A 15,521-nucleotide genomic window follows, 5' to 3' on the forward strand; every position below is an offset into this window, starting at 1 on the left:
AGGGTAGAAGCAGAGGGTCCCTGATCGTCCCCAAATCTGCCCAAGGTCCTAGCAGTCACTCCCTGGGGAGCTGTCAGCTTACAGGGGAGAATTGTGAGAGCCCGGCATTTGAGGTATGAAGGCCCTGCTTTTATAACCCCAAAAGTCTAAGTACTAAAGGACTTGAACATAAATACACGAATTAAGATTGGGGAGGAACAGCCAGAACACCCAGATCAAGGCTGTCTGGACTAGGAGAGGACAGAAAATAGGAGGGAGGTGATGATGAGGCACTGCTGAGGGTCCCTACCAGTGGCCCAGAGCCCTGCCTCCTCCCCTACCCACCTCTGTTCCCCACCCACACCCTCCCGCCAGCTCCTGGTGCAGATGATAAAACTCTCCGGTAACCCAGGGGTTAAGAGGTGAGGTGAGGAAAAGAAGTTGTAAAGTAGCCCCAGCCTGGTGGGAGCCATGGGGGAGAGTGCCGAACAGCCTGCCTGGGCTGAGAGGGTGTAAAGCAGCACCACAGCGTTCCTCATGGTCCCAGAGCAGTGCAGTGGGGAATGCTCTGGAAACAGCCGCCACGTTCAGGGACAGGTGACAGGAAGCCATGTCGGCTGCAGGTGTGTCTGTGACGCCAGCACAGATGGACACCAACAGCTGAGACTTAGATGATGCCCCTAATGCTCTCCATAGAGAGCATTCTGGAACTTAGAAACCCAGGCAGGGAGACCCTGGCTTAAATGAGATGTCTCTGAATTCAAGGAGGCTTGATGTAGAAATGGAGTTGGGTCACGGATTGATCAGGACACTTACATTTCCTGGACACCTCTGGTGGTGGACTGGGATTTGTGACCGCTCCAAAGTGCTGTAGGCCCCTGGGGGTTCCTTGGGGTGGGCAACAGAGAGGTCTCCCAAATGAGGAAGGAGATCAGAAAGGCTCTTTTCTTGTGAGGTGGGTTTTCAGACCTGGTGGCAGGGAGGCAGAGAGGAGAAGGGGCTCTCTGAGAAAAGAAGGCCCTGACTGAAGGCCTCACAGGCCCGGGCAGTCCTGGGCACTGGCCCCAAAGCTGCTCTGTGCTTGCTCACTCCTCTGGGCCGCAGCTTCTCATCCATAAAATGAGGAGCTTGAACCCACTGTTCTCCAATGTCCGAGCCCTGATGCGCCTTGAGTCTATGACTTGGGAGTATATTGCTTCTCTTTAGATACAGTGAAGCTGGCAGTGCCTGCTTCTGCCCTGACGTAGCAATGTAGCCACATGCCACACTGCTACCCTGGGAAGCTGAATGTGCCTTACTAATGAGAATATTCCTTCCTCAGAGGAGATAAAGGAACTGATTGATCAACTGGGTGAGGGAGGACGGAGTGTGCATGAGCTGCAGAAGTTGAAGAAAAAATTGGAGATTGAGAAGGAAGAACTCCAGGTGGCCTTGGAGGAAGCTGAGTCTTCCCTGGAGGTAACCACGTGGCCATCACCTTCGAGGCTGGACCCTTGGCCAGGGACCACGCACCTACTTGGCCAGAAAGACTGATGTTTATATTCCCGACAGGTTGAAGAGAGCAAGGTGATTCGAATTCAGCTGGAACTGGCTCAGGTGAAAGCTGACATCGACCGGAGAATCCATGAGAAAGAAGAGGAATTTGAAGCTACGAGGTATGGGGCTAAGGCAATGGGAGGCTGACTTGAGGTAGCATGATGGAGTAGAGTCCAGAAACCTGGGCCTCCGCCACCCACTAGTCATGTGACCTTAGGCAATTTAGGTGAATACTTTGAAATACAGTACTTAAGTGATCACAAAACCCCATGAGATAATAACCTGAAATAATTCAAATATGGACAAAGGACTTAACTAGACATTCCTCCAAAGAAGATATACAAATGGCCAATAAGCACATGGAAAGATGCTCACTATCACTTGTCATTACGGAAACACAAATCAAAACTACAATAAGATACCACCTCAGACCCAGTAGGATGGCTACTATCCAAAACAAAGAAGATGACAAGCATTGGCGAGGATGTAGAGAAACTGGAACCATTGTCTGTCACTGGCGGGAATGTAAAATGGAGTGAAAAACAGTATAGAGGTTCCTCATGAAATTTAAAATAGAATTAACATATGATCCAGCAATTCTACTTCTGGGTATCTACCCAGAAGAATTGAAAGCAGGGTCTTGAAGAGAGATTTATACACCTGTGTTCATAGAATTATTCAGAAGGGCTACAGCATGAAAGCAACCCAAATGTCCACTGACGAATGGATAAACAAAATGTGGTCTGTACATACAATGGAATTTTTTTTAAGATTTATTTGAGAGAGAGCGTGTGCACACGCACGAGCTAGAGGAGGGGCAGAAGGAGAGGGAGAGAAGCAAGACTCCTTGCTGAGTGTGGAGCCCAATTCAGGGCTCGATCTCACGACCCCAAGCTCATGACCTGATCCCAAATCAAGAGTTGGACGCCCAACCGGCTGAGCCACCCAGGCACCCCCATACAATGGAATTTTATTCAGCCTTAAAAAGGAAGGAAATTCTGACACCTGCTATAACATAGATGAACCTTAAGGACATTATACTAAGTGAAAGAAGTCAGTCACAAAAAGATACTGTATGATTCCACTTACAGGAAGTACTTAGAGCAGTCACGGTCATAGAAACAGAAAGTGGAATGGTATTTGCCAGGGCCTGGGGGAAAGAAGGATAGGGGGGAGTTAGTGTTTAATGGGGACATGATTTCAGGTTTATAAGATGAAACGAGTTCTGGGGATGGATGGTGGCAAGGGCAGCACAGCATTATATATTTAATACCACTGGACTGTGCACCTAAAAATGGTTAACATAGGAAATTTCATTTAACAAGCATTTTTCCACAATAGAAAAATTAGGAACACCCCCCCCCCCCGTGAGATAGGTGCAATTGTCCCATCTAACAGATGTGAATGATAATAGCTTCCTCATCCCGGCTCTGGGGTATGGGGAGGATTAAATGAGCTGGTAGATATCAAAGTACATTGTAACCTGCAAAACCACATAACTATGTCACCACTAACATTCATGAACCCTCAGAGAACATCCACCACATCACAGAAAAGAATTGATTTGCTGGGGCGCCAAGGAGTGCTGGATTTAGGGATTTTTTAATCCAGGGTCCTCTGTTGCTGTTTGAGGTTCTAAGAAACTTTTGGACCCAGCACTAGGTTTTGGTTTACAGAAATATGATTTGTTATGATTCTGGGAAGATCAACACAGTTGCAACTGTCCACATTGGCACCCTTCCTAAACTGCCTGTCTGAAATCTCCCTGCACTGCGGTTTCCTGAGTTTACAACATCCCCCACAATCACTCCTACAGGCTGTAGGAGAGCCACTGGGGAGAGAAGCCCCATGACTCTGCAGCCATCAGGCTAAATCTGACCCCCACCCTAAATATCTAGCTATGCCACTATGTGGTGCGTGCATGTGTGTGTGAGAGAGAGAGAGTTTGCAACAGATTTGAGATATAATTTACATACAGTTTGCCCATGGCAAGGGAAAAATTGAATGGTTTTAAGTTGTGCAATCATCACTACAATTTTAGAACATTTCATCACCCTCCCCCAAGATAAACCCCATATCCCTTAGCAGTCATGCCCCCATATCTCCCCACCACCTCCACTCCCAGCCCGAGGCAACAACTAATCTAGCCAACGACTTTCTTTGGACTTGCCCATTCTGGATATTCCACATAAGTGGAATCATACAATATGTGGTTCTTTGTGACTGGCTTCTTTCAGCAGAATGTTCTCAAGCTTCGTCCATGTTGGAGCATGTGTCAGGAAGTATTTCATTCCTTTTCATTCCTGAATAATATTCCATTGTTTCGGCAGGTCACATTTTATTTTTTCATCAGCTGATGGCCATTCAAGTTGTTTTCACCTTTTGGCTACTATGGATAATGCCACTATGAACATTCATATACAAGTTTTTGTGTGGATCTAGGTTTACATTTCTCTTGGATATATACCTAGTTCTGGTCGTACATTAACTCTATGTTTAACTTTTTCCAGAACTGTCAGATCCTTTTCCGAAGCAGTTGCACCATTTTACATCCCCTGTGTTAAGGACTGCAGTATCTCCAGATCTTCTCTAACATTTATCATTATCTTTTTTATCATAGCCATCCTAGTGGATGAGGTAGTATCTCACCATGGTTTAGAATTGCATTTCCATTATAGCTAATGATGCTGAGCATCTTTTATGTGCTTATTGGCCACTTACATATCTTGTTTGGAGAAATGTCTATTCTAGTCCTCAGCCCATTTTAAAAACCAGGCTGTCTTTTTATTGTTGAGTTGTAGGAGTTCTTTATATATTCTGAATGCTAGACCCTTCCTTTATCAGATATTTAATTTGCAAATATTTTCTCCCATTCTGTGGGTTGCCTTTTAACTTTCTTAATTTTATTTAAATATTTATTTATTCCAGAGAGAGAGACTGAGTGCACGAGCTGGGGAAGGGACAGAGGGAGAGGGAGAGAATCTCAGGCAGAGTCCCTCCTGAGCAGGGAGCCCAATGCAGGGCTCCATCCCAGGACCCTGAGATCATGACCTGAGTCAAAATCAAGACTCGGACGCCTAACTGACTGAGCCACCCAGGCACCCCCCCTTATCACTTTCTTAATGATATCCTCTGAAGCACAAATGTTTTTAATTTTGATGAAGTCCAATGTATCTGGTTTTTTTCCCCCCTTTGGTAGCTTGTATTTTAGGTGTCATATCTAAAAACCCATTGCCTAATCTAGTCACAAAAATTTCTGCCTATGTTTCCCAGATTAGTTAAGAGTTTTATAGTTTTAGCTCTTACATTTAGGTCTTTGATCCATTGTGAGTTAATTTTTGTAGAAGATGTGAAGTAGGGGTCCAACTTCATTCTCTTGCATGTGGATATCCAGCTGTCCCAGAATCACTTTCTGAAAAGACTGTTCTCTCCCTATTGAATGGTCTTAGCAACCTTGTTGAAAATGAATTGACTAGGGTTTATTTCTGGATTCACTGATCTATAAGTCTGTCCTTATGCCAGGACCAAAATGTCTTTTTTTTTTTTTTTAAGGTTTTTATTTGAGAGAGAGAGAGAGCAAAAGTGTAAGGGGCAGAGGGAGAGGGAGAGAGAATCTCAAGCAGACTCCATGCCTAGCTTGGAATCCAACACAGGGCTCAATCCCACAACCCTGAGACCATGACCTGAGATGAAACCAAGAGTCCTGATGTCCAATGGTGCCACCCAGGCACCCCCACAATGTTGCGATTACTGTAGCTTCGTAGTAAGCTTTGAAATTTGGAAGTGTGGGTCCTCTACTTTGTTCTTCTTTTTCAAGATTGTTTTGGTTATTCTGGGTCCCTTGCATTTCTATATAAATTTTAGGATCAGCCTGTCAACTTCTGCAAAGAAGTCAGCTAGGATTTTGACAAGGATTGCAGTGAATCCCACCTTAACAATATTAGGTCTTTTTATCCATGAAGACATATGTCTTTCCATTAATTTAGATCTTCTTTAATTTTTTTCAACCTGTTTTATAGTTCTTCTTGAATTTATTTTTAAATCAAAGTGAATCAAAATTTTGTTCCCTTCTGAGAATGTTAGGATACCTTCTCCCATGTCTAGAAATTAAATACATCTCAAAGTGCTGCAAATCCAGTAATGTGCAAGCACACAAAAGGTGTTCCGGGTGGAGCAGAGGTGAACACAGCGTGGGGCAGGTGACAGGATCTTTATGTGCTACCCATTTATCTCCCTCAATGGAACAACTATTTTTTGGACATCTAAATTACCTCCTCTGGTCCCCTTCTGTGAAAGGAGATTAGCACAGCTTATATGAGGGCTTTATGAAAATGTTCATTACATTGACTACAATAAAATTAAATATAGTATATACAATCAAGCGATGACTGCTGTTTTAAAGAGAGACATAAATCTGACCTGTATGGCCAAGGCTCACATTTTGTAATTTAAAAAACAGGCTAGCATTTGGGTTTCAATCCTGACTCCATGGTGGGCTAAACCTCTGCCATGTTTTTCGTCATCGTGGAGCCTCAGTTTCCTAGCAAGGCTGTTTTGCATGTTAAATGAATTGAGATCCCAAAAGATAGGTGGTAAACATTGACCTTCGTTTCTTTTCCCAAAGCACAATACTCCCCCACTTACATGTTTAAGGGGAGATACGGTCTAATTTCAAATATGGTGGCCATATCCATGTTGAAGCTCTCAGACCTCTTATCTAGGGAGGTTTAGCACAGCCTGACCAGCGGGCCCAGCATGCCAAGGCCTTCTCTGTTTGGACTTGCAGGAAGAACCACCAGCGGGCAATTGAGTCATTGCAGGCCAGCCTGGAAGCGGAGGCCAAGGGCCGGGCAGAGGCGCTTCGGCTCAAGAAGAAGATGGAAACGGACCTGAATGAAATGGAAATCCAGCTGGACCATGCCAACAAGAACAACAGTGAACTTGTAAAGACACTGAAAAGGCTGCAACAGCAAATCAAGGTAGCAATCTGGGAGAAGGAAGAATAATCACAAAGTAAGCCATCCCCAAGCCTGCAGGCTTCCAGGAAGCTAAATGTATGCATGTCTGCAGCTAGGATAGAGGCATGAAAGTGACAACGTGGGGGGTCTGGCAGTCCAGGGAGCAGGAGACCTGGGGACTACATACATGAGAGGCCCCAACCACCACCGAAAAGAGGGAAGAAAACAGGAAAACAGAGAGTTGCGCCTGTCTTGGTTTTTAAAGTCATTTTTGACTTATTAAAAGTGAATTCAGGCACAGAAAAATAAAGAACATAATACACACCCCTATACCCACCACTCACCTTAAGAAATAAACATAGAGTTGAAATCTTCCTTTATCCCTGTCAGGCTGGTCTTTCAAGCACCTGTAGCTGGATCCATGCATTCAACACATGGTTATTAAGAGACCTGCCCGGTCTAGGCACTGTATTAGGTTTAGGGGATACAAGAATGGACACAACAAACAGACAGCCCTGCAGATAGGCAACAAACAACAAATAAATAAAATTGTAGTACAAAAAAATATGATAAGTGCTCTAGAGCGATAATAGGACCAGGAGAAGGGAGATGTGGATTAGCCAGCAGGGGTGTGATGGTCAAGGTCATGGAGGAAGGCCTCCGTGAGAAGGCCCTGATGGAAACACCAGGTGCTCTATCATCAGAAAAGCCTTGACCTCATGCTAACTGCCCACTGGACAAATCCTCTGGACACCTGGGCCCTGGCCAGATAGGCCTCAACCAGACCGTGAACTCCCCAAGGGCAGGTCTACACCTTGCACTCTCTTCCTCTATGGCCTCCACCTCCCCAGCCCTGCCCCAGCTCCCTGCTGAGCCCAGTCCATAAAGGTCAGGACAGCCTCAGGCCTGGCCAGCCCCACACCATGCCAGGGCCCAAAAGGTTGGCTCAGGCCGGGTCCTCTTGCCCCCCAGGACCTGCAGGTCCAGATGGATGAGGACGCTCGGCAGCACGAGGAGCTGCGGGAGCAGTACAACCTGCAGGAGCGGCGCCTGAGCCTGCTGCAGACGGAGCTGGAGGAGGTGCGCTCAGGCCTGGAGGGCAGCGAGCGCTCCCGCAAGCTGCTGGAACAGGAGGTGGTGGAGATCACCGAGCGGCACAACGAGGTCAACATCCAGGTAGGATGGTGGCTTCCTGGGGGGTGCTATGCAGACTCACACTTGGGGCACTGGGACAAGGCCAGGATGGTGCCCAAATCCTGTGGGCTCCCTTCAGAACTTAGAGGCAGACAGTGTCCCCACTTGGGAAATCCTCAGAACTCACCTCACCTCAGATATTACTTGTTATGGCAAGAAGCCCATAACATAAGATGATCTTAACCATTTCCAGTGCACGCACACTGTTGTGCAGAGCTTTCAAAGACAGACTCCCAGACTCTCCCTTGGAGATTCTGATCCAGTGGGTCTCTGGTGGGACTCAGAAATCTAAACTTTTAAATTCAAACTCCTCAGGAGATTCTGATGATTTAGCCAATTTTAAGGATCACCTTATCTTCAGTGTAGCTGAGGACAGAACTTCAGAACTGGAAGGGATCTAGAATATTCCAAAGTCTGACATTCACTTTTCAAATGAAAAACCGTGACCCAGAGAGTTCCGTGGCTTATCCATGGTCAACAGTGGGGACCACCTAGAGGTAAAGAATTTATCCACAGGTGGAAGTACTGCCGCTTGAACCTGGGTTTTCCCAGCTCTGAGTTCAGGATTGTTCTAGAGCTGCCACCCACCCCAGGCCTAAATGACATTATTCTTGGATTCCTTGTGACATGAGTTCTGCTCTAAAACCCAGAGAAAAATGCAGGGAGAGACCCTACCCCAAGCAGGGAGCCTGTTGAGGGGCCTGGCAAATGTGTCTGGAAGAGGGTTGTTTTTCTTTCCTGGACACGGGAAGGGCTATGCCCACTTCCAGGTCACGGCGATGTCTTCATTTTCTCCTCCAGAACCAAAGTCTCCTTGTGGTCAAGCGTAAGCTGGAGTCAGATGTCCAGCGCATCTCCAATGAGCACGAGGAGCTCATCAGTGAATTCCGCTCGGCCGACGAGAGGGCCAAGAAAGCCATGACTGATGTAAGTGTGCATGCTGCCTGGTTCTGGTGGAAAAGGCCTGGGTGCCCCAGGCCAAGCTGCCTGCTGAGGACCAGGCCACCCTCGGCAGGGAAGGCCACCTCCACCCCTCAAGGGTCACTGTGCATAGGGCCCTGCCATTAGGATTGTGGTCCTTGCTCTGGGGAGTCTGGAGGCCTTTCTGAAAAGCCAAAGAGATAAAAATAAGGAGTAATTACAAGCTACGCATGACCATGTGAGAGATCAGTGCTTGAGGCCTGGGAAATGGGTCAAAGGAGCCATTGAAAGTGGGCTTTTCTGGGCAGGCCTTTTGGCAAGGAGGAGTGTTAAACCAGCCTTGAGGAGGGCGTTCGTGAAAGGAAGATGGATGCCATGTCCAGGGGCTCAGAGGCAGATTCAGCAGGACGTGCTGCCAGTGGTTTTGCCCAGTGTTCCTCTGGGGACACACACAACCTTGAGTGGCATAAACCATGTACCCCACTTTAAAGATGAGGGAATACAGATTTTATTGCCAGGCTCCTTGCACTTGATTGAAATGCCAGGAGCTCAGGAATATTGCTGGTCTTATTTGGTGCTATGTCCAGAGAGCCCAGACCCATACACAGTATGCAGATCTTCTATGAATATTTGTGGAAGGAATGCAAGAATGAGACGGTAAAATGACTTGCTGAAGGCCACACAGGGGCTGGACGCAGACCTTCATCTTCTTCCTCCAGATCTGTGCTCTTCCTACCCTCTGTGCTGTGTGCCTCATGGAGGAGACAGCAAAGATGGGCTGGAGAGCCCCAGGCTGGTGGAGTCTATGGACTGAGAGGCCTGATTGTGAGTGCATGTGCCTGCCTCCTCCCCTTTCACTCAGAGGGACCCAGGAGCATGGGGCATGCCCTCTACCAAAACCCAGCAGCACTCATCCACCACTTGGTCTCCCAGAGACCAGAAGACAAGGTCCCTCATCTCTCACAAGCACTGTGAGGCTGCACAGGAACCCAGCTCCAGCCCCTCACTCTTCTCCCCTCCCACAGGCTGCCCGCATGGCGGAAGAACTCCGGCAAGAGCAAGACCACTGCATGCACCTGGAGAAAATCAAGAAGAACTACGAGATCACCATCAAAGACTTGCAGGCCAAGATGGAGGAGGCTGAGCAGTTGGCTCTGAAAGGAGGGAAGCGCACGATCATGAAACTGGAAGCCAGGGTGAGGGCGCCCCTGAGCTAAGCCAGGAGAGAGACAGAGGAGACGTGGCTGGGCAGGGGCCTTTTCCCAAAAATACCATGCCCAGCGCTTGATGAGGAACTGGGTTACTCAGATGCTAGGAAAGAAAAGGAAGTTGAGACAAGAGCTGCAATTTATTTATACAAAGGTCTCCTCTCCTTCTCCTCCTGCCACCTTTCCCCCAGAACGTGATTCACCACCAAGAAGAGACGGAGGTCTGTTTCCAACATTGTTCCTCCCTTGTTACTTACTTAAAAGAAGCGTTAGTCTTCACCTGTGGGGTGTCAGAGCTAGAGGGGCCAGGAGGTTCAGTCACCTTGTCCAGCCTCTGCCTCCCCCACTTCCCAGAGGAGTAAACTTGAGGCTCAGGGAAAGGGACCCATCTGACAACCACAGCAGGTACATGGAAGGCAGAACCCACCTGACCCTCCTGGCCAGGGCTTGCCTGCTCTCCTCTGGGGAGGAAGTGGACATGGCAGCCATGACAACCCCACCCAAGGCCACTGAGCTCTCAAGTTCAAAAACTGCATTTCCTCAGCCATGTCCCTCTCTTCTCCCCTCAGATCAAGGAACTAGAGACAGAGCTGGATGGTGAGCAGAAACAGCACGTGGAGACGGTCAAGACACTGCGGAAGAATGAGCGCCGCCTCAAAGAGCTGGTCTTCCAGACGGAGGAGGACCACAAGACCAACCAGCGCATGCAGGAGCTGGTGGAGAAGCTGCAGAACAAGCTGAAGGTCTACAAGCGGCAGATCGAAGAAGCGGTAGGTGCCCACTGCGTGTCCCTAATATGCCCTCCCTTCCCAGCCCAGGTCTCAAGACTTGGTTAGAATTAACCACAGGGAAGGAATCGGGTATTGGCCAAAAGACAACCCGAGAGCTTCGTGTCCATGGCACTTCATTCTCGCTATCATGTTGGAAGCAGACTGGACACTACGCACTGAAGATAAGAACGTGTAGAAAATGAAAAGATCCCCTAAGAACACTCGTGCTAACTAAGGTGCCCACGGCAAGGTGTGCTCTAAAACTGGGAGGTCTTGGCTGCCTTATGTCCTGCTTCTGCCGCCCCTTGCAGCCTCTGCCAGCATAACTTCTCTTTCCTGCTCATACTATTACACACAAGACCCTTCCTTTATTTGATCCTCCCAACACAAGGCAGGAAAACTGATATTCTTAGTCTATTTCACGGGTGAGGAAACAGCCCAGAGTGGGATATTTATGTTATGTTAGTAAATGTTAACATCCAAGTCAAATGGGTAGCAAAGGATGGCAAAGGTGTTTCCTACACCACACGTCCACCTACCGGCACCAACCGCCCCTCCACCCTCACCCCGACATAGATATTTGGTCCTACCATTGTTCACTGCCAATGCTGGGGCTACCCCATCGAATCCATCAGCCACCCACGCAACCAATGCCTTTCCCAAAAGGTTCGATAAAGACCAGGCTGACAGTGAATATGGTTCTAACCAAAGCAGCACTCTGACTCTCTTGGGGAGACAAGGGGATGGGAGATGTGTGGTGGGGGCTAGGGAAAGTGCTGAACCCACATCTTTCATAGTGGGGCACCACTAGCTGAGGCCTGAAACCACAAATGACAGAAGCAGAAACAGAGCACATTTTATTTAGAGATACGGATGTCAAGGACAAAAAAGAATCAGTTGAAAGTATTGAAAGGCTGGACTCTTACGTGTCTGTGTAGAACTGATAATGATGCACATTTAAGCCGAAGCAGCCAGGTTTACACCCTGTTTTCCACCATGCCTTTGTCACAGGAGGAGCAAGCCAACCAGACCTTGGCTCGCTACAGAAAGACGGTGCACGAGCTGGATGACGCTGAGGAGCGGGCCGGCATGGCAGAGACCGCCCTGAACAAGCTGCGCACCAGACACCGCGTGGCTGGCAAAGGCATCACCTCTGTGGAGATCATCCAGGTGTCCAAGACAGGCTCCACCAAAACCCTTTCTGAGGAGTGAGGTTCTCCACGTTCCAGCCCACAGCCAGTAGGTATGGACTCCACTCTCCATGCCCATGCTCCATGTTTCCCTTCCCTGCTCCTGCTTTGCTCCTTCTGACTTCAATGCTTCCTGTGTGCCGTGCCCTGATCTCATGCAGTGGGAATTCCAAAGCTCCCCGGTCCCTTCAGCAGCAACACTCCCTCTCTGCATTCCCGAAGCCCTTGGGCGTGGTGCTGTCCACCTGTAACAGAGATGCTAGGGGTCATGATGCTCCCCCATCTGGGTGGAAGCTTTCTGAAGGCAGGTTCCAAGCCTGATGCCACTTGACATTAGGCCTGGCAGACAGGTGCTAATGCTTGTTCTCACTGGAGAACCATGGGACATTTGCAAGCTTACAGCCGGTGTGTATTCATCTTTCACATCCCCACATCCCCATTCCTGAGGATTTCATCAATACTGGTTGAATTTAGACTTCTTACATTAATAATAATTACTTGCAGCTAACTTTTCTGAGCACTGTCCCATAGGGGACAATATAAAATAGTCCTTTCCTATTTTCTTTAATTCAGAATCAACTGAGAAAAAAAAATAGAGGAAACAAATATATAAAAGTCAAAATGCTAGTTTTGTTATAATTCTAGATTAAGAATTTAGTGGGTATCAAACCTGGTCATCCTTGTATTTCACCCCACAATTTAAGGGACCTGCAGAACTGAACCACCACAGCCCTGCATCATAAGGAGCAACCCCTACTCCAAGGGGAGGGATGACCAGAACTCATCAAACCTACAGGCAGATCCAAAAGGAGAGACCAGATGGGGTTCATCCCTTCCTTACTGGTTCCTGCTTCCAAACACAGGATAAACCACTCTTCTTCCCGTGAGTGGAGCAAGGGAAAGATCAGGAGAGAGGTGAAGAACATTATTCCAGAGCAGTTGTTACCCCAAAATGCGGTCTTTTTGACCAGCAGCAATATCAGCATCACTTGGGAAATTGTTAGAAATGCAAATTCTTATGTTTCACTCCAGACCTACTGAATCAGAGGTGGGTCCAGCATCTGTGGTTTGACCAGCCCTATGGTGACCAGATGTACGATCAGGTGTGTTAGAACCAACGCTGTAGCAGAAATCTCCCCTTACAGAAAGGCAGAGCCAGGGAACAGAGGTTCCTCCTACTTTTACCAGAACTAGGCACATGGTAATGTCTTTCACTATCTTCTTTATCCTATGGTAAGGAGATATATAAATATCTCCATTTGTCCGGTGAGGAAAATGAGCTCAGAGAAGTTCAGTGACTTGCTCATGGTCATACAAACCTTGTGCTATGGAAAGGCAAACTGTCTTTTATTTTAATTACTGCAGAGATGAATAAGGCTGCCCTCTGTTTAGGATTAAGCAGGACAACTCAAGATCAAGGACTTGGTTTAGGTTGGGAGGGGATGGGGCTGAAGTCTCAGTGTACCGATGGTCCAACCTCCATGGATTATGGGAATTTTCTTCTGGCCTTGTGTTCAAACATCCTGATGGATCAGCCCCCCCAGTGAGGGTAAGGTTCCCCACTCACAGCTCTCTTTCAGTACTGGGTCAGTTTGGGTTTTAGTCCAAAGTGATAACCCCACTGACCTTTGAATTCAAGCTGAGCCTTTTCTTACCATTTGCTTAGGGAGGAAACAAAAGATAGGAGATAATCTTTTTCTTTATTCTCTAATTCTTAAATAATGGTTAGCTCAAGAAGTTAAGGAAACCAGAGGCTTGCCTTTGGATGAATACTACAATTAATATATAACCATCTCCTCTTGGAGCAAAAACCTGCAAGGGGTCTCTTCTGTTGAACTCTCATCTTGGCAGGGGTTAGTCAGCAGGTTCCCTGCACCACCCAGACTCGGGAGGTATTTCAGTCCTTCCACCTACTAAATCTCAGCCTCCAGGATTAGCCATCTTGTGAAATAGATCCTCTGTCCTGGCTTGGTGACTGTTTATTCCTGGGGTGCTGTTCTTGGTCCAACAGCTCTGTCTCCACACCACAAGGCCACCGTCCTGCCAACAGCACCAGAGGTGATGAAGCTCTTTTATCCCATTTCCCCTTGCTGGTCACAAGGCTAGGTATGCCATGAGTAGCCATGAGATGTCTTAAGCATCTGATCCAAGACCCCACAAGAGTTTAGTTTTCCAAAGTGGCTTTATATTCAGCCCCACAAATATTGACCAAGCTCCAAATATGGACTAGGCCTGGACTCTGAGATGCAGAGATGAATAATGAGTAAGAAAGAACATCTTCCCTAGTGGAGCTCAGAAACTGGTGAAGAGATAGCAGCACACGTCACCACAAGGCTGTGAGTGAACATTCTGTGATGCTATGTTTGCATCTCACCTGGGAGGATCACAGGGGAGAAGTGACTGGTTTAAACTGAGGTGGCTGGGTAGAGCAGTCCGCGGAGGAAAAAGTCTAAGAAAAGTCTAAGGCAGTGCCACTCAGTGAGCGGCCCGTTTGTTACCTGCCTGAGACAACAAAAGTACAGAAACTGAGAGGAAGTTTATAGACATTTTTACAGCAGTTCATACTGTCATGACATCCAAATGCATGATTAAAGTATTTTATAAAAGTATTTGTTTCTGATATTAAGTAAAATTTTTAATGGAAATTAAAAAGAGTAAGTAAAATTGATCCCTCACCAGATAGAGAAGAAAGGAATTCCAGATAGAAGACCCAACATATGCCAAAGCGCAGAGGTCAGATGCATACAAGGGAACAGTGTGACTAGGGGAGAAGAGTTCAGAAGAGGGGAGAGTGCTGGATGTGGCAGGAGACGAAGCTAGCAGGACAGGCATGCGGAAGGCTGTGAAGGGCCCCACTGGGTACAAGTATTCCATAATTTCCCTAAGGAAATCTTGCTAAATTTTTAAATCCATGTGTGGGATGTGATGAGCAGTAGCTTTTCTTTCTTGGGAAGACATAGCACAATGGCAAAACAAGGCTGTGGGTCCCTCATGAGACACCACAGGCAGGCTCGTGGTGAGCACTGTATCCCAGGGGACTGCACTCCAACTCTCTCAATGGCCTGTATGGTGTCCAGGCCCAGTTAGGCACCCCGGGCCCAAAGGTGTCTCTAACCTTCACAACCTCACAGAAAATGAACCAGCTATGACCCAATAATGGTGTCCATTATGAGGAAAGAAGCCTGCGCAGCTGCAACCCAGGCATCTCGGGGACACTGTCTCTCTAGCAAGAAGGAGGCAAAGATGTCAGAACTCCCAGCTCTGGGCCACAAGGATTTTCTCACCCTCTCTCTTTTTTTTCTTCCAGGGTGACACAGATCTCAACAGCAGACCACTGAGAGGAAAAACATATGAAAATAGAAAACGAGATATCCTGAGAATGTTTACTATGCAAAAGAAAGTGCAAGCCAGAAAGAGACAGGTGCTACAGAATAAAGATAGCTGTGGGGGTAAAGGGTTTGAGGATGTAAATACCCAGCCATTAGAGGAACTAAAATTAGTGTGGCTTCTCTGAGACTGCATCGAGCTGTGTAAGCACTTGGATAACAGTAACAGTGGGTCTGTTTTAGTTGAGATCCTACATGTTCATGTCAAAGACGGAATATGTAATGTCTGTGTGCCTCGGCTGTTTTCTAGAAGTAATTCCTCGTGTGGACAATTTTAATGCCCTGTCCCAATGCAGCTTAAATAAAAGAAACATGAAAAATAGCCTGGAGATTGTAAGTGAAGAAATTTTATTTTTCTACGGCTTCCAAATCCAAAGGC

General features: G+C 47.3%; 1 protein-coding gene across 1 annotated transcript in view; it reads left to right on the forward strand.

Annotated features, from left to right (window-relative positions):
* The window catches only part of LOC117999365 (myosin-16), a 59,936-nt gene extending 44,768 nt beyond the window's left edge, over positions 1–15,168 (forward strand). The window contains exons 35-43 of the mRNA XM_034988397.1: positions 1,301–1,437; positions 1,531–1,634; positions 6,302–6,494; positions 7,446–7,649; positions 8,469–8,594; positions 9,614–9,784; positions 10,366–10,566; positions 11,578–11,809; positions 15,061–15,168. Of these exons, the coding sequence (XP_034844288.1) occupies positions 1,301–1,437; positions 1,531–1,634; positions 6,302–6,494; positions 7,446–7,649; positions 8,469–8,594; positions 9,614–9,784; positions 10,366–10,566; positions 11,578–11,778 (1,337 nt within the window). The 3' untranslated portion in view covers positions 11,779–11,809; positions 15,061–15,168. The remainder of the gene's footprint in view (positions 1–1,300; positions 1,438–1,530; positions 1,635–6,301; positions 6,495–7,445; positions 7,650–8,468; positions 8,595–9,613; positions 9,785–10,365; positions 10,567–11,577; positions 11,810–15,060) is intronic.
* The last annotated feature ends 353 nt before the right edge of the window (positions 15,169–15,521 follow it).

Source organism: Mirounga leonina, unplaced genomic scaffold (assembly GCF_011800145.1).
Source record: "Mirounga leonina isolate KUSES-001 unplaced genomic scaffold, KU_Mleo_1.0 Mir_454, whole genome shotgun sequence".
NCBI classification, from domain to species: domain Eukaryota; kingdom Metazoa; phylum Chordata; class Mammalia; order Carnivora; family Phocidae; genus Mirounga; species Mirounga leonina.